Source organism: Fistularia commersonii, chromosome 19, assembly GCF_037954325.1.
Source record: "Fistularia commersonii isolate RoL2024-O1a breed Wild chromosome 19, RoL_Fcom_v1.0, whole genome shotgun sequence".
Taxonomy (NCBI): domain Eukaryota; kingdom Metazoa; phylum Chordata; class Actinopteri; order Syngnathiformes; family Fistulariidae; genus Fistularia; species Fistularia commersonii.
The window spans coordinates 6,843,903-6,863,207 of record NC_141302.1 but is presented as its reverse complement, the minus strand read 5'-3'; the positions used below and the strand labels follow the sequence as shown (position 1 = coordinate 6,863,207).

Here is a 19,305-nt window from a genome sequence, read left to right as displayed (position 1 = left end):
GCATCATCCTGGGTGGATTCGCAATCCCCCCACCATCACACCCACCACCACCGTGTGGCATCGCAGACCCACGCAGAATAGATCGCACACCGGCGACGGCACTCACACCCCCCACCCTTCCCCTCCGCCCCCCGCCCCCCGCCTCGATCCGGTGTCTGAGCCGAGGACTCGTCATCACCGGCGAACCGCGTGAAATCCGTCGCAGCGTCGGATCACCCCGCCATCTGTGGAAGTGGGACAAGGGAACAGATGGCGCGTCCCAGTCGGGCTGCGGGGCTGCAAACGGTCGGGTTCGCGACGGAAGGAAGGATCGATCAGTAAAATCAAAGGCTTCGATTAGCGATCGCGGCACCGAGTGTTGCCACGGTGGCTCGGGTCGGCGTGGGCCGGAGGAAACACATCGATCGGGTTCATCCGGGGGCGCGGGGGGAGCGGGACCTGCGTCAACTTAATCCCCTTTGACGCGCCTCCGCAGCCGGGGAACAATGGTCGACAACCGTTACGCCACCGCGCTGGTGATCGCCTGTGTGCTCAGCATCCTGGCCACCGTTTATCTGTCGGTAGCCGTCGGGACTCAGCATTGGTACCAGTACAGCAGCCCCGCCGTGCGCGGCGAGGCCAACGTGACCGACCTGCGCTCCCTTTACGAGGAGTTCATGGATGGAGAGTTCGACGAGAAAACCTACAGCGACACTCTGTTCAGACTCAACGGGACGGTGGGGCTCTGGTGGCGCTGCGTGCTCGTCCCTTCGAGCGCAAACTGGTACAAGGAACCAGGTAAGTAGGCTGGGGGTTCACGCACACGCACGCACGGGTCTGGAGAAGCAATGCTCCTCCCAGTCGAGGCAGAAGGCTGCCCCACATCGACTTCTCAGTCATCTTTGTTAAAATCTAATTCTGCAGATTAACTTTTGTCGGAATCTTCTTTACGTGGCAACTGGACTCGATTTTCTTCACGTCTCATCTGAGAGGCTTCTTCAGTTTCTGAGAGTTTGTGCATAGAAACTTCTGGGTACGTCCCCAGGAGTTGCAGCTCTGTTGCCACCCAATGACACACGCAACTTCGGTCTAGTTTCTGCATGTCATACATATTCGGAAACTCCCCACGGTCCATTCAAACAAAACAAGCCTCTTGGCCACGAGAAGAAGATTTTGGCAAGTCTGTATAGGATCTCAATCATCCAGGTTACGGTGAATTTTGATCAAAATCTTCTTGTCGTGGCAACTAGGCTTGATTTTCTTCCCTTGAAGATGTTTCACCTCTCATCTGAAAGGTTTTTTCAGTTCAAATGGAGTTTCTGAATTTAAGCTCCGGGCAAGTCCCCAGAAGTTGTAGCTCTATTGCCACCTGATGACACTCTCATTAACATAACAACCTCCTTTGACCTACTTTCTGCCGACCAGCTGTCCCATTTGTATAACAGCCCATCGTAACCTAGACCCACCCGCAACCCCGGCACTTATATTGGGAAATTCCCCACAGGCCATTATAACTGACGAGGGCTCGTGGATTAGGGGTGAAGTGTCTTAAAGTGAAGAGAATCAAGTCCAGTTTCTACAAAAAGAAGATTTTTGCAAAGTTTTGGACAATAATCAACCATGACCTGGATGACTGAGAGCCTCCACAGACAACTGTCAACTGTCATTAACGTCACAAGCCATCACAACTTAGACCAGCCCCCAAGCCTGATGGAGATATACAGAAAAAAAAAACGAAATTGAAATCTATTTATTTATTTGATTCTTTATTCATTTACGTCTGGTTTAATCTTTTAATCACTATTTGTTTATTGGACATTATTTGAATTTTTTTTCAATTCAGAAATGTCAAATTTTCTGAGGCGACTTGCTATTTGATGTACATGCTAAAAACAGCCAAGTTTGAGATTTATTGTCAACAGCAAACGAAATACAGAAGGAATCCGGAAGATAAACGTGAACAATACACTGGGTATGTCACATTAGCATCATTTCCGAAAAAAGGAATGCAAAGCCAATATACCTACACCCAAACTAAACATAGAATGATGTAATACACACGGCTGGAAAAAACCTGTTCTCATAAAACATCCTGTCCTGTCACATCACTGAACTTCAGCATTATCATGATGCTGAGGGTGTGGGATGGATTTTGCTGTCGTCAGTTTCTACAACTGGGCAAGTAGACTGTGCATGACTGAAAGTTTACTATGCATTACTGAAATATAATGGAATGTGGATACATAACTTTTCTACATTGTCTTCATTGAAGGGCAGAAATGCATTCATGATATTGAAATTAACCTGTATGTTTGATAATTATAAATTAAACTAAACCAGAAAAGTTTTTCTTTTTGGGGTGGGGGGGTATAGACATATAGCGGCAGGTTCATCTCTGACAGCTGTCTCTGCTGAAGTCTTATTAGACATCCTGAAATACATTGCTTGTCAAAATCCTTGATCCAGTCGGAGGAACTGTCTCAGCTCCATCGTGAGCAGTATCCTGTCTGTAAATCCAGTAAGTTAGGTGTCTGGAAGGAAATAAAGGACCACAATCTTATTTTTGGTTCATGGTTTAGCATTGACTTCTAATTCATGTTGATAGTTAAACCAGAAAAGTTGGAGCTTTTCAACTGAAGGGAACAGTTTTTACGTTCAGACTCGACGTTTGGACGAGAAACATCGAGTGTCAGTTCAGGTCTGTGGTTCCTGTTGGTCATCAGTGAAATATGAGGTGAACAACTGACCATTAGTGACTTGGGGAATAAACAGATAAAGGATATGTTTCACCAACCAGCTTTATTGTACAGCCAGTGAGTATGATGGGCGATAACTATTAGGTGTGATGGTTCTGATGTTGGAATGCTGATCTCTGGTTTTAAAGATAAATAACGTCACCATCATCTAGAACACAAAGGAAAACAAATTCCTTTTGGGACCAAAAATGATGGAACTGCTTTATTAATTCTTTTTTTTTTCTAAACAAACCTATTTTTGTCGTGGTTTGTGAGATCCAACATCCAATACTCCTAAGTAATTTGTGTATGTAGTTCTTCCACATATCTAATGATGTGTTTAGGGACTTAAAGTTTTTGAAAGCATAACAAATTATTAAATGAATGTCCATCCATCTTCTGCTGCTCATCTAAAGTCTGGTCACGGGGGCAGCAGCCAGAGCAAAGGGGCCCAGACTTCCCTCTCCCCAGCCACACGGTCCAGCTCTTCTGGGGGGATCCCAAGGCGTTCCCAGGCCAGCCTAGAGACATAGTCTCTCCAGCGTGTCCTGGGTCTTCCCCGTTGCCTCTTCCCAGATGTACATGCCCGGAATACCTCCCAGGATGCCTCCTGAGTGGTGTCCAGAAGGCATCCTGACCAAATATCCGAGCCACATCATGTGACTCCTCTCTTTGCGGAGGAGCAGCAACTCTACTCTGAGCCCCGCCCGGATTGGCCGAACATCTCTAAGAGAGATTGCGGCCACCCTGCTGAAAAAACTCATTCCATCCGCTTCTATCCGAGATCTCATTCTTTTGGTCACTACCCGCAGCTTGTGACCACAGGTGAGGAATGTAGATCGACGGGTAAATTGAGAGCTTTGCCTTCCGGCTCAGCTCCGTCGCCACGACAGACCGGTACAGAATCCACTTTGCTGCAGACGCCGCACCGATCCGCCTGTCGATCTCCCGCTCCATCCTTCCCTCTCTCGTGAACAAGACCCCGAGATACTTGAACTGAACTGCTCCACATGTGGCAGGACCTCTTTCCCGACCCGGAGTGGATCCATCTCTTTCCGGTTGAGCACCTTTTGTCTCAGATTTGGTGGTGCTGATCCTCATCCCGGCCGCTTCGCATTCGGCTGCGAAGCGTTCCAGTGAGAGCTGGAGATCATGGCTTGGTGAAGCAAACAGAACCACATCATCTGCAAAAAGTAGAGACTCGATCCTGTGGCCACCAAACCGGATCCCCTTGACGCCCTGGCTGCGCCTAGAAGTTCTGTCCGTAAAAGTTCTGAACATAATCTGTTACAAAGGGCCGCCCTGGTGGAGTCCAACTCTCATCAGAAACAAATCCAACTTACAACCCACAATGCGGCCCAAGCTCCGACACAGGTCATGCAGGGACTGAACAGCCCGTGTAAGGGAGTTCGGTACCCCATATTTCTGGGGCACCAGACACAAGATTGCCTGTGGGACACGGTCGAATCCCTTCTCCAGATCCACAAAACACATGTAGACTGGTTGGGCAATTTCCCGTCCCCCCTCGAGGACCCTGCTGAGGATTTAGAGCTGATCCATTGTTCCATGATCAGGAAGAAAACCACACTGCTCCTCCCGGATCCGACGTTCAATGACCCGGTGGACCCTCCAAGAAGTGGGATCCCCCCTAGTAGGAGCACACAGTCCGAAACCCCTTTTTAAAAGAAGACATGCCTTTATTGTCACATTCAGTTACACATAGAACACAACATCGGTGAAATTTGACCGCTGCGTTTAACCCATCATGGATGAACCATGAGCAGAAGGCAGCTGAGGAACAGCTGGGGGTTCAGTGTCCTGCTCAACAATACTTTGACAGGCTAGGGGAAACCAGGAATCCTACCAGGAACGTTCGGTTCCAAGGATGGCCGCTCTGCCGGTCCAGCGGCACCATCCTAGACGTCCACGCAAGGCTGCGGATGCTACAACATCCAGAGCCTTGAGGAACCCAGGGCGGACCTCATCAACCCAGAGGCCCTGCTACTGCAGAGCATTTTGACTTCTACAGCAACTTCAGCCTATTGTTGTCCTATTAATTTACACGTTGATTTATAAATTTGCATTTTCTTTTTCTCATATAAGTATACATATTTACTATGTAAAGTTAGCAAGGGTGCAGATTTTTAGCCCGAATATCATGGGAAAGATGGAAAGACACCTTATCTCTTTTTTATTTAGCTCCTTAATTGATTATCTTCTGCTTGCAACTTGACAGTTGCACGCCTTTGCCTTATTTGTTTCTTTGATATGTTAAAGGTGTATTTATTTATTGATTCATTCATCCTGCTAGAATGTGACACACCCTGTGGACGGTCTTCATTTGGGAAAATCTGTTTTTTTTAATAAATAAGCCACATCCTCCTGGTTACATGGAACTCCAGCATCACAAGAATGGAAAGGAGATATATCTAAGTTGCACATTCAATAATGAGTGATAATGTGGGCGTCAAAGTGGTGCAGCAGTTTGGTGCTTGAATGAATGCATGAACTTGGAATGTGTCACATATCGTTTAAAATAAAGAGTTGGAATAATTTGACACAACAAAATGGAAGAAACACCAATTATAATGGTTTACCGTAATTAATTTTTTTTTTTTCACAATTTTTGCTCACTTGCCATAATTTCTTTAACTAACTTTATATTATGACGAATGGTGCTGTGTGTGCGTTCATTTTTCTTTCCCGACTGTCTTTTATTTTTAAATGAAAGCTCATCACCCATGTGATGAACTTCAAACTTGTTTGGAATTCTGTCTGATGCTTCCTCAAGCTAACGCCAAAGTGGCTCAGAACAACTAATGGAGTTTTAGAGATCACTAAAGGTTGGGTACTAACCAGATTAGCCCAGAGGTTAATGTCTGTGTCACAGGAAGTGTACCAATAATATGAGCTGTGAAAGGAGGGGGCTTTTAATTGTAACTGTAATACAATAACAATAGAATTTCAATTAAAGTATCATCATTCCACTACTGAATAAATTTCCCTATGATGGCATTTGTAATCCCTTTTTAGAAAATGATCTTTAAAAAAGAATCTGTTCATCTAAAGAGAAAAGTTGTGTGTCATTATTTAAATTAAAAAAATCTTCATCTCGGCACACTGTCAGTAACAGTCAAACCTTGTGTATTTTATAAACATAATTGGTCAATGAGAATGGAAAGACATGGAATAGTTTATAACATGTTTGGATGACAAATGTTATGGTTTGAATATATTGAATGTTGTTGTGTGTCTGTCATGTTGTCATCATTTTGGTTTATTCTGCTTTGCCCCGTGGCTGAAATGCACTGCTTAAGGCACTTGTTTTATAACTCTTTTTAGATGCCAAGATGTTGCTTGAATGCAGAAGCTTCACCCTTCCTCAGCAGTTCACTCCGAAGTATAAAGAACCAGGAAACCATAACAGTGGAGAAGACATGCTTCGGACATGCAAGTTTATTAATCATTTAACTATTTTTGACTTGGGGTTAGATGTGCATTAGCTGATTCTAAATATTCCATGGGTCACCTTGCATAAAATGGAAAAAGAATCCTGCAGCCATGTTTGTTTCTCCACCTGATCTGGTTGATGAATTGCTGTCAGAGCTCAAACCACTGCTAAAATATTTGTCTGTTATTAAGAAAAAGACACTAATGACAATGATGTTTTTACAGTCTCCTAAATTAAAAAATACAGTGCAGCTTTTGCCTATACATAAATTATTTTGCCAAAGTGATACATATCAAGAATATTAATGAAGTATCTATATATTTTTTCAAAAACATATGTTTCCAATCTTTAACTTGACCATTTCAAACAGATGTTTAATGCATTTAGCAGAATAAATCTGCAAACATCATAGTGAGAGAAGCCATGTGGTATCCAGTTTCTCTTCATCTAATTATGGAGGACGACCACAACGTTTGCTTGTTCTCTCCAGGTATCCAGAATATGTAATATAAAAGGGCAGGGCAAATTATTTTAGCTTTTTCACACCCCGTATCTTCAATTCCTGTTTTTCAAGTAGGGCAGCGATTGCCAAAATGTTATCGTTTGACACATGACAGTCTGAGTCATTTGTTTGAGCTTGAGAATACAGTGTGTTGCTCAAAATCAATCTTTGTACTTTCCATAGCAACCAGACATTAGTGCCATTCATGTTCTGGTCTCCAGTCAGTGGTTATCAATATTCATAATCAGAGTTTGTTCATCTTATCCAGATCAGCGTAGCTTTCATGGCAGTTTGCATGAATCTGAAGTTAAAAGGAGTCTTCCATTGAAACGATTTTTGTTATTGCTCTTATCGTTATTACTCTTTCACTCGACAAAATACAAAGTATTCAAGGGCACCCAAGTTTTGACCAAAATAAGAGGGAAATACCAAACGTCTGATTTGTACATGCGTGTGCTCATTGTGTTTAGACCTGTGGAGGTGCCAGTTTCTCCTGCCCCTGGTGTCTCTGGGCCTCGTGGTGTTGGCAGGCCTGATCGGCTTTTGTGCCTGCCTTTGCCGAAGCCTCTCGCCCACTCTTGGCATAGGAGTCCTTCACCTGCTTGCTGGTAATTCCCGACGCATTATGTTATGGTGTATCTTGAAAGATAACAGGAAGTCACAGTGGAATCCATTTGCGTCAATGTGAAGCAGGGCAAGATGTTTTATGGATTAAAGCCAACCGCCTTGTTTGGACGAAAGAGCTCAAGCTTGCTCGGCTTGACGTAGTTAAATATTTCCTGTAAACCAGGCAAACTACGGCCCGCGGACCACATCCGGCCCGTTGGTCTTTTTAATCCGGCCCGCCAAAGATTGGAACAGAATTCATACTTGATGTGAATGATTGAATGATCGGATCAATGAATGTGGGAGCTCAAACAGGAGATTATTTCATTTTTGGAGCTACTTGAGAACACTTGAGAATTTTCCTGAGTTGAATGACATATATTGGCTTTGTGATTTAGCCTTTATTGTGGACATACTGACAGATGAGAATGAGCTGGATGTGAAAGTACAAGGGGAAAACTGATTTGTGAAGGAAATGTAAGTAAATGTCAGAGTCTTCAAAACCAAACTGGTTTTATTTTTAGAGCAAACGACAGACATGTCTGATATGTACTGATAAACAAAAGCGTTTTTTTGTGGTGACCCGGTCCGTCTGTCAAATTTTGCACGTCAGTATGACCGCCGAGCCAAAAAGTTTGCCCATCCCTGCTGTAAACCCGTCTGTACATATAATTTGCGATTAGCTGCCCAGTGCCCTCTGTTGGGCGAAACCTAGAGGCGTACTTCTTGAATTTATGTAATGCAGTATTAGATGTCTTAGAGCCAATGAATTAAACTGTACACATGTGAAAAGACAATACTGTTCCTTATCACTGTGAAAGAAAAGCAAAAAAAAACAAAAAACCTTGCCCATATGGCACTTTCCTGGAAATTGCATGGAGAGTAAGAAAAACTTTTTTTTAACTGTTACCCTTAAAAATTATTATTTTTTTAAAAATCCCAGAACAATAACATTGTTGACTTAAATTACCATAGATATTAACATTCATAAATGTAAAATGTAACTTGTAATGGCGGAACTGATGCTTCTTTTTTTTAAAATGAAGACATATTTTTGTTATCGAAAGAGAATGGATTTGTTTTTAGTTTACTACGGTGCAAAAAAATAATCAGAAGTGCATTTTATCAAAATACTAATCTTCAGGAAATAAATAATGCATAGCTGCAGCTCTTATAAAATCTCACCAGCTCTCAGTATGCCCACAGAGCAGAACAGATGAGCTTATAGCTACAATTCGTGTCTGTCATACCAGCTACATTATTGCAGATAAATTCCTGAAGAACTCCTGGAAAATGACTTCTCGAAAATTGTGGAAACCTTGTTTAGTATGGAGAATGTCTACATTTCAACTGTCAAATAGCGCTTAACAGAAAAAAAACACTTTTTCCCCTGCCTCTGTTCTAGAAAGGATTTTTTTCCATTTATTATTATGAAATGGCACCTTGATCTGAGTCAGCCAAGGACAAGATTATTTGTGAATACCAAAAAATAAGGCAAAATGTGTAAATATTCTAAGTGGATTCAAAGTATGAATTCTCTTTTAAACATTTCCTTAAAAAGATTGATACTGATACTCGTCTTTTGGTTCTTAAAAGAGCAGAACAAGTCATCTCAGAATCTGTTAGTTTCTGGAAAGCTGTCCTTTATGATTTGATGTTCAATTTACTTAAAAAAGATAATCCTGTTAAGAAAACAAGTCCAATCCCCACATCCAGAACCTCAGTGTTGAGCTCCGTGCGTCTGGCGGTTAAATCTGTGGAAGTTGATCCTACAAGGATCAGTGTTTTTTGTGCATTCGTGTGCATGCTATTCGTGATGGAGGCAATGTTAGTAAGATGTTTTGCCGCAATGTTAGAAAGACACTATATATAGTATTTCAGAGCGAACTAAAAATGAAGCCCATGTTCCACTGAAGTACCTCGTCCTTCTCCCTGCAGGTCTGTGCTCTTTGGCTACCGTGTGCTGCTACTTGGCAGGGATGGACTTGCTCCACAGGGTGTCGATGCTTCCTGACAGGGTGGACGGCTCTTTGGGCTGGTCCCTCTATTTGGCACTCATTTCCTCGCCCCTCCACATGATGGCTGCCGCACTGCTGGTTTGGGCAGCACGCAGCCACAGTCAGAACTACTACCGAATGACCGCCTACCGGGTGGCGTAGACTGAGAGCCGCTCCGTTTCTGTTCACTCTGAAAAACCCAAGATACATTTTATAATGTCCTCGGAGCACAATGTGGGTTAATCTGTGCATTCTGACCTCTGATGGATTAAAGTGCACACCATAGTGATGACCCTATCTGCTGCATTAAAAGATTAGATTTTTATCTCTCAAAGGTTACTGGAACTGCTTTGAAAAAGGTCAAGCAGAGACACCTATAGCCTCCAACATATGTTAACATCGGAGTAACTTGTCGCCAAGCATTAGATGTGTCCCAATTTCACTATATGCTTTAATTAAATCCAAGCTTTTAGCTTATTTCACTGGTAAAGAAAGGGTAATTGGAGATTCAGGTTTCGTCTAGTTGATAATATGAATTTCGCTTTTTAGGATTGCATTGGACTCAACTGTTCTACATCGGTTAAACATGGAAAGGAATGTAGGGCTTTGGATTATACATCACCAAATTCCATTTAGTAATATTTTGTCTATTCTTTGCTCATGATTTTGGCCTGACCAAATATCGGGAACAGTAGAGCTGAAAAACATCACTTATATTTCAACATGTCGAACAAATGTAACAACTAGACATTTCAATTCTGCGGGGCTGTTCTGTTACCTCATTGGTCATATATCAAATCAAGCAGCATAAAGTTGATTTATAACAAACGCGATAAGTATATCGACAAAGACTCAACTGGGATCAAAATATATTCGTCTCCAAAACATGTCGTTATAACCAAGAGGAATACACAGGCTACAAAAAATACACTCAAATTGTAAAAGTACAATCATTGTGTGTTTTAGGGGAGAACTGATTTAGTGGATAATTTCAAGCCACGTGTCAGGAGTGAATCACTTTGAAGGCACTTGAATCTACTAGGTGGGAGTGTGAATGACGCTTTGCCCGTTTAAGTGGAAAATTGTGCTGTAAGAGAAATCTATAATGTCCCACAACCGCAGACTTGCAGTAAATGGTGCATGTTGAAAAAAAAAAACCACCCACCGTAAATCACTTTAAACATTTAGCTACAACTGTAACTCCAGTGTGATCTAGAGATGTGACTTGATTGTGAATTGGCTTGGCTCTTAGGTTGTTTTTTTTTTCACTGTTTACTGGATTTGCTACTTGGGGCAATAATGTGTCAATTTGTCGCCTCTGGCTGAAGCTTTTAAGTCGGGTGTAGTTACATATTAATTCTATCGCACCTGTAAAAACAAAGATGCACACGGGAGTATTCTTTTGGAAATACTACATGCAATAAGAAATGTATTTTGAATTTGCTTTTGTGCTGTTTTGTTTTTTAATGCTGCTGCTGGTTTGCAATTCATCATGAGAATAAAGCTACTGTACAATTTGTAGGAATCCCAACCGACAAGCGCTGGTAAATCACGCCATGTAACACTACAGCGATACAAATACTAGAGAATGTTCGGAAAACAAAAATAAATTTAATTCGTGCTTCTATCTCCTGTTGTAATGCAGATAGTGTTGACGGGGACGTGTAGGAGGCGTCCAGTCTTGAGTCTTTTTCCACTGGTCTCGGGTCTGGCATGCAGTCTGAATGAAGTGGGCGATGCATTTTCTGCATATTCTGTCTCTCAGACTGACTTTGAATGAGGTTGAATTATTTTTTTCAGAATCAACACAAGTACGGGTTAATGCACAATCATCGTTTTGTCATAGGAGAGGTGATCATTTGAGTTTGAATTGACTCTTATTCCGAAATGATTGCTTCTCCGGCCAGAAAGTAAGCATTTCTTCCACGATGTCAGGACCAGAACGGACTTCCTAAGTTTGTCAGTGTGTGACTTCACGATTTAGCTTAAATTTCAAGGTGATGCTTTATCTCTCTCCTGCTCGAAATGTAATTTTCCAACATTTATGCTGCAACCGTTCCTAGCCCATGATGGGATTTTCATCACTCGTTCTAAAAATGGGTCACAAAAATATGAGACGGATAGCTGATTTGCAGCACAAGATGCTGGCATTACCAAATGCAATGGTTTTAACGTCTCACTGATTTAGAACTGATATCCTTATTAAAAGTAAGTCATAAATTGCATCATTGGAAAAAAATACGTTTTCTGGCTAGAAAAAAGGGGATACATTGATGAAGAAAATTCACTTGCTTGTGAAATAAGAACAGCTGAGCTGAATTCAGACCAAATCCCTTGTTTTTCTTTTGCATTTCAATCAACTTCCATACTTTGTGACCCCTTGCAGGGAAATTATGGTTCAGCAATCCATTGTCATTGTCACACACAGGTCGGAAATACACACACACACACACACACACACACACACACACACACACACACACACACACACAGACACACGCACACACACACACACACACACACACAGGACTGCTAAACATGCACCAATGGAGAGGTGTCAAGTGCGAGAAGGCTGGCTCTTAAAAGTACCAGGAAGCAGTGTAAGCTTTTTTTTTTTTTTTTCCAAAAGCAAGCCGGGAATTATATTGCAACACATTCTGAAAATAAAACACGAGAGGACACCCACACGTTTGTCCTCTTAGCTCAGTTTACGACATGAGGGGTCCAACATTGGTAGTGCACCTGACCAAGATTAAGAAAACAAACAACAGAAGAAAAGAGTCCATCAGTTCATTCTCTTTATTATGATTCCAACTTGTTCTTACCCTTATGATAAAATATTTTTTGATTAATACAAATTGTACCTGTTTGTCGAAGCATCAGTGAGAGAGGCAGTTACAGTACAAAGATGTTGTATGTGTTACAGTTATGAAGAAAGGCTTACACTTCTGTTCACAGGTTAGGTGGTATTTATATATTGATTTCCAACAACCGTTAAGGTCCAATTGTGTTTATAATTTGTTCCCCCACATGTATTACTGTTTTAACTTTCAGGTATATTTTTAATGTTTTGAATGATTTTCTAGGATTTGGTAGTGTTCATACATGTAGTGATTTGTTATGATGAGTTGATTGTTTTTTTGTTGTTGTTTTTTTTTCTTTTTTGCATATTTATATGACCACAGTTTTATAATTTTTGTTTCCCATCTCTTGTTTTTATCAGTTCACATTTGTTTTTCCCTCTATGAAACAAGTATGATTAACTTGAACGATTCAAAATGAAATGCGTGGTTCCATTTCAGGCATTATGAATGTACGAAAAAGGCCATTCTGCAATTAGCTACTGTAATTCTTTGCACTTCAATTATATCTGAACATTTCCTGAATATTGCAGTAGCGGTTGCAAGTGAATCTCTATTTTTTTGACAATCAAGATATCCTGTTCATGGAAAGAGGATACGATATCATGAGAACCATGTTGTAAGTGTCCATAAATATCTTAATATCTCCCATGAAAAGTCAGATTGTATTTTATATATTCAGCCTTCAAATATAAGAAATGGCTCAATCCTTGAATCCACCGTAGCATAAACTTTGTAACTGTTTTTTTTTTTTGTGAATCTACAGTGAATGTGTCATACGATCTCCGGTTGAGAGCTGCAATGCTTTTAAATTGTACACTTATACCGTGTGTGAGTCTATGTGAACGTACACGTGCATTTGTGCGTGTTCCAAGCAACTGCTGTCATTCCAATAAAAGCTTTTTTTTTTTTAAATGTATTTCACATTCACGTCAGTCTGTATCACAGTATCAAATACTGTCCGTACATGGTGCTGTGGTAAAAGTCCTTCCTCACTCTTCCTCTTCTTCTTCCTCCTCCTCTTCCTCCTCTTCCGATGCAAATCTCTGTTGGGTGGCTAGTTGCTCCTGCTCCGTCTGCACCTGGATCGTTGGGATCCTCACACATTTCTTTCTCGCCAGGGAGAGAGCAATGCCCTTCTCATAGTAGGCACATTCATTGATGAAGAAGGGGTAAAGAGGTTCGCTCCCTTTATAACGCAGTGTTTCACCTGAGAAAGTCTGGAAAAGAGGGTCTTCAGGATGGAGAAGGCAGAAATCTCTGTCCTGGAAGAAAAGACAACATGTGAGGGCTTATTTAGCAAATGCGTCATAGAGTAATTGTCACATCAGAAATTTGTATTTTATTTATTTACTTTCCAGCCTGAATGGGAGAAAGGTGAAACCAAGGTTTACTCTGTGTGTGTGATTTTTTTTTTTCCCTCTTAGTCTAATATTTGCCATGCGGCCATTGCACACATCTTATAAAGTGTAGACACCACTTAAGTTGTTTTTTTTTTGTTCTAAAAGCAATGAAAGTATAGCATAGCTTTGTTTTCTAAACTTTGCTTATTATTTTGCTCGCCCAAACTTAAAATTAGAATTCTTTTGTCGCACATATTGACAGGTGGTTGTACTCATAACAATACTGGCTGCTGTTCTGAAACTGCAGTTTACAGGTCAGCAGCAACTGAAATGAACAAAGTACAGATCTATAAGCACCACAACAAGCCCACTTTCATATTATTTGTTTATTTCCCACTGAATGAGTGCCTTCGACATGACCTGAACAGTAATACAAATACACCAGCTTGCAGTTGTAACCCCAGGATAAGATGAGATGCTCGCCATGTATTGTAGGCTGTTAAAGCATCATTGACAAACTTTTTCTGGCTTCTCTCAGAAGCTGACCGACAACTGTACTTTCAGAGTTTGGTTACCTGGTGCTTCATTTACAGCTGTACAGTTCAAAATAGTTTACATGAAGTAGTAATACTGTGCTATGAGTAGCATAGACAGAAAGAATACACCTATCATATCATGTTGTCAGCTTAGATATGAACTTGCTATCCAACTAAAACTCAAACGTCTCCTCCATATATACACTGCTCAAAAAAATAAAGGGAACACTTAAAAAACACATCCTAGATCTAAATGAATGAAATATTCTTATGAAATACTTTGGTCTTTACACAGTTGAATGTGCTGACAACAAAATCACACAAAAATGATCAATGGAAATCAATTGTATCAACCCATGGAGGTCTGGATTAGGAATCACACTCAAAATTAAAGTGTAAAAACAAACTCCAGGCTGATCCAACTTTGATGTAATGTCCTTAAAGCAAGTCAAAATGAATCTGTGTTGCTTCCTGAGTGGACACTATGATTTCACAGAAGTGTGATTGACTTGGAGTTACATTGTGTTGTTCAAGTATTCCCTTTATTTTTTTGAGCAGTAGATATAAAGGCAATGTCATTTTGCAACCCCCGAAATTTGCGAGTGAGACATGTGCAGTGTGTTCTCCCCAGATGACGTTCTGGAGTTCAGATGGTATTCTTATTTAATCTGAATTGTCTTTGAATTTTTCTTTTTTGATGAAAAGTTATGACAGTTATGATGACAGGACATTTTTTTAATGATTGATACATTTTGGAAAAATTCTTGCTAATATTTAGATAATTTTAGCTAATAGTTTAGTCATTCCATTTTTTTTGTGTGATTTACTTGCAACAAACATATGCAACGTGTCATTAGAAAACCAAGAAAATAAGAATAATACACAAATGAAAATAAAACCAAATGAAATAATAATTATTTTTACATTTGTATTTTTTTTTACATCTATTTAGGTATCTTTTACTTTCAAGCTGTAGATTTGTATGATCACTGGTATGAGTCAGATTGGTATTATCACAATTCAACTGAAGCTGCCTTAAAATAATGGCCCTCGGTGCCTCTTTCATCTGTGATTGACAAACTATTTCAAATAACTTCAAGTTACAAATGAGTCTGAAACTGTACCTGGAGGTGAGGATGAATCGCTGCTGTAATGAGGTGAGTCTCACTGTCTCTCGGATAGTCAAGGTGTCGGACCATGGTGTACACATCTACATACCCTCCCTCAAAAGTAGTACCTAAACATATGAAGACACAGGGGGGGTGGGAGCTTAATTTTGCAGTGATTTCTGAGAGGATTCAACAGTAATTTGTGTTCCCATACCCAGAATGGCCCACTCATAATAATATTTCATCTTATTTCAAGCGCTTTACACTCAAGGACTCTATGATTTAAAAGAAACAATAAAAATAAAAACAAATAAAAGTTTTATACAGAAATTGTAATGCATCTTGTCTTCTGAATTCAGGAGACGGAGGAAAATTCTTTCTTTTTGCATGATATGTATGTTTTGATTATTTTACCTTTAATTTCTGGTCATATTTGGACATTTCTTCTATTGATAAATTCTTAATGATTATCATCAACCATTGATTTAGCTTATGTTCTGACTATCCTCCACTCAATTTTTTTTCACAAAGCATGCAAAATAGTTTTAAGGTTGCCACCATCCTGGGGCCCTCACCCAATAATCAATCACAGAATCAGCGCTACGGCCCAGTGTGTTTTCTGTACCTGAGTTGAAGAAACGCAGCCAGTCGAGCATGTGCTGGACGCCGAGTTTCATGGCTGTGTAGATGTTTGACCTCACCACACCGTGAGGCTGAGGGCCGATCTCTATGGCTGCAGAGGTGACAAACATCTTGTATTAGGTTGCTGCAGAGCGGCTTCTTAAGACGATAGAGCCGGTGGGCGACCGTTGATGTTTTGGGTTGGACAAGAAAACTTGAAAGCTTGAACTCAGGTGAATCTGTCTGGCTCAAGTGTCATTTCACCCGGTACCCTCCGTCTGGCCGACTGACAAAAACAGCCCGAAGGGACAAAAAAAAAAAGAAAAACAGAGCGCTTGATCTTTAGCCATTGTTAAGCACAGACACTCATCCAGGCTCTAGTCATCTCTCGTTTGGATTACTGCAACTCCCTCCTTGCCGGTGTCCCAGCGGTGACCATCAGACCTCTGGAGCTTATTCAGAAAGCGGCAGCCCGCCTGGTGTTCAACCGTCTCAAATTCTCCCACACAACTCCCCTTCTTATGTCCCTACACCGGCTCCCGGTAGGTTCAAGTTCAAGTCCCTGGTGCTCGCCACCGGGCGGTGAATAGGACAGCCCCGTCTTATCCCCAGGCTATGTTCAAGCCACCCGTCCCCTCCGATCTGCCACCGTTCGGCGACCTTCCACCCCATCACTCGGAGCCCTCGGCTGCCGATCGAACCGGTTTCGGCTCATCTCGGTCTTGGCTCCTCAATGGTGTGATGAACTCCCGAAAAAGGTCAGAACGGCGGGGTTGCTGCACATCTTTCGCCTTCAGCTGAAAACATACCTCTTCACCAAGCACCACCCTACTAATCGCACTCAGCCCCAAACCCCCCCAGGAAAAAAAAAAAAAAAAGAAACAATGAAGTGATTGTATGTATGTATATGGTTCTGAGATAGCTATTTGGTTGAGTGGTCACTTCTGAGTTCCGATTACTGGTACTTCGGATCTTCGGTGACTGAATTGCACTTTTTGTAAGTCGCTTTGGATAAAAGCGTCTGCAAATGACTGTCATGTAATGTAATGTTAACACCTCCTGGGAATGGGCTCAAGGAGACTAGTAACTCAAGGCAAGACTGGGGGTAAAATCGTCGCAGTGATAGCAACTTTCCAAAAAACACGCTAAAAAAAAAAGCTCAAATCTATAACACAAGAAGGTGAAAAATCGAGGGCAAAAAAAGGAGTCTTTGGATTTGATTGTGCTTTACAACTGTCGGACCTGGTTCCGCTGACCCCGGGTCTGTCGCAGCGCATTTCCCCAACCGTCACATTATCCAACATGGGATTGTTGTATGTCAGACGTCACCGTACCGAAATTGGAAAAACTCACCAAAACCGTGTTTTCCCACTGAATCGAGGGAATACGATTCTTTGTGGGAGACATCAAAGTGGATGTACCTCACTGGGATGTCTGGCATCTGCCTCTGTAAACGACAGGGCAGACATTTCTGAGGGGTTTCAAGTCCACCGAATCTGGAGCGGATTGATCTGAAGACGTTTTTCTTGCCTGAAGGTGTCTGAATATGTGCAGGCAGATCCAGTCAGAGTCCGAGTAGGCAATGAGGCACAGGCCCATGTTTGCGGTGGTGTTATGAAGGTCGCAGACGAGATCCACCGCCTCTGGACTTCCTTTTGGACCGAGCATGCCGTTCAGTTCTCGGGACCTGATCATCTCATACGGGGCCGAGTCTGACATGGGACCGCTGGGCAATACAGACACAATCGGCCACCGTCACAACTCATAACCATCGGAACCGCGGGGTTCGCCGCTCTGTCGCCGCTGCCTTACTTGAGGACGGCGTGGGTGAAGCAACGATTGAGGTCGGTGTCGAGGTATCTGCGGCACTGCTGCATGGCCCGCGGGTTGGACAGCACCATCTGCACTGACAGGGGCTCCTCTCGCTCCGTCTTCTTTGTCTTCAACAACTCTCTCACCAAGTATACACCTGATAGCTCGTTGCCATGGGTACCACCACACACAGCGACCCGGGGCATCCTCGGCAAACGCACCACCTTCTCTACCTCCATCTGACTGAGGATGGACATGGAGGAAGTGCAAGAATTTGAAAGTGTACACAAGTCATGAGATGACATTCTTAACTGTACGTGCGCCTTCTCTGTCTCTTTCTCTGACCCCTTTCATTCACTGGGAGTTATCAGTGCTGATGGGACGATGTAGACGACACTGCAACACAGAGATTGATTTTTCTGAAATCTTACCTCGCTCGCCTCTTTGGCTCGCTGATAACTGTCAGGGCAGTTCCGGCTTTTAAAGCTACAAATGTACTACACTACTGCGGCGGCACTGAGATTAAAAGTCTCTTAACTGTGGAGGGAATTTCTCTAGAACAGGGTGAATTGAAAGCTCCGCATTAACAAATAAGAGATGAAATGAATGACAAGGCATCATAACGTTTATCTTACCCAGTCTACCCTGGCTGTTACCTTTCTCCTCCCTCTCCCCCTGCCGTTTACCCTCTTCCACCCTCTCCCATGCTTTCATGTGGTTTTCACTGATTCAGCATTCCCATCCCTCCCTCTGTCCAGGCTGTTGCTGCCTGATCGCTGTTGTGCAAACTCTCGCCGTGCCTCTACAACCTCTTGTCCACTGCACTGCACTAGACTCATCTGAAACTGGGCAGGGTGTGACCTGAGACTGATGTGGAGTAGCTTCTGTCCAGTCATACCTTCTTTCATCAGATCCTTCGTCTGGCTGATGTGATGACTCATCCTTGAATTTTCTACATCCAGAGGAGTTTCTGGCCGGAGAGATTTACCGGATGCTATGATTTTATGTGTATTATTACAGTTCTCCCCGGAAATGGATGATTTTTTTTTTTTTTTTTTTTTTTTTTGGAGCGAGGGCCCGCCCTCGATGTGAAATCACTAATAAATATATAATAAGTTACTACTCAGCCTAACCATAAGCCCCACCCCAACTTTCCCCCTAACTCCCTGTGTCTCTCTGCCCCATGTATAGGATAGTAGGTTCCAGGCTGCCTTTCAGAAAATTGGCTAAAAATAAATCTGCTGGCATGACACAGCAGGAGAGGCGCCATTGAAATGAACGGTGGAAGGAACAGCTCTCCTCCCTGGGAGAACAACAACCCAGTCAGCTGCTGTTTTGATCACTGAAATGTAGCTTTCCATGAACCTATTATTCCGAGTTTTGGCCATTAATGCCGAGGAAACGAGTGACACGTTCACAACAACGATGGCAACTCGCACTAAAATCCACATGCTGCGTTAATGTCTTTTGCATTTACACGATTGTTTTGTTATTTGGAAGCCAAATGGACTAATCTGGTACATCTTGACCTCACCTATCATGTTACACACATTTCCCTTCTTCACAACAGATGAGTGAACTGCAGCCAAAGTTGGTTTTAATCTGTTTTCACTTATAATTTCCTGTGGTACGGCCGCGGGGATGTGAAAACTTGGTTCCGATAGTCACCGAACTGGAATCACTTAAGAGAATTACTTTTTTTTTTTACCTCAATAACAATACAGAAAGATCATAGGAGATAATTTAAAACATT

At 42.1% G+C, this 19,305-nt stretch overlaps 2 protein-coding genes across 4 annotated transcripts; one reads left to right on the top strand and one right to left on the bottom strand.

The window, feature by feature from the left end:
* The first annotated feature begins 159 nt into the window (after positions 1-159).
* Positions 160-13,050, top strand: LOC147223603 (claudin domain-containing protein 1-like). The gene is made up of 4 exons (XM_086165256.1): positions 160-777; positions 6,057-6,164; positions 7,138-7,275; positions 9,212-13,050. Exons 1-4 carry the CDS (start codon positions 486-488, stop codon positions 9,430-9,432), a joined length of 759 nt encoding a protein of 252 aa, XP_086021382.1. The 5' UTR covers positions 160-485; the 3' UTR covers positions 9,433-13,050.
* Positions 11,747-18,570, bottom strand: LOC147223602 (N-acyl-aromatic-L-amino acid amidohydrolase (carboxylate-forming) B-like). Of its 3 annotated transcripts, none has more exons than XM_086165254.1 (7): positions 18,451-18,570; positions 17,553-17,795; positions 17,271-17,466; positions 17,094-17,187; positions 15,745-15,852; positions 15,135-15,247; positions 11,747-13,396 (listed from the first exon to the last, which is right to left on the bottom strand). In XM_086165254.1, exons 2-7 carry the CDS (start codon positions 17,789-17,791, stop codon positions 13,124-13,126), a joined length of 1,023 nt encoding a protein of 340 aa, XP_086021380.1. In that variant the 5' UTR covers positions 17,792-17,795; positions 18,451-18,570; the 3' UTR covers positions 11,747-13,123. The 3 variants fall into 3 exon arrangements, with proteins under 3 accessions (XP_086021380.1, XP_086021379.1, XP_086021381.1); XM_086165253.1 differs by lacking the exon at positions 18,451-18,570 and adding an exon at positions 17,984-18,260; XM_086165255.1 differs by lacking the exon at positions 18,451-18,570 and adding an exon at positions 18,188-18,226.
* Between the last annotated feature and the right edge of the window lie 735 nt (positions 18,571-19,305).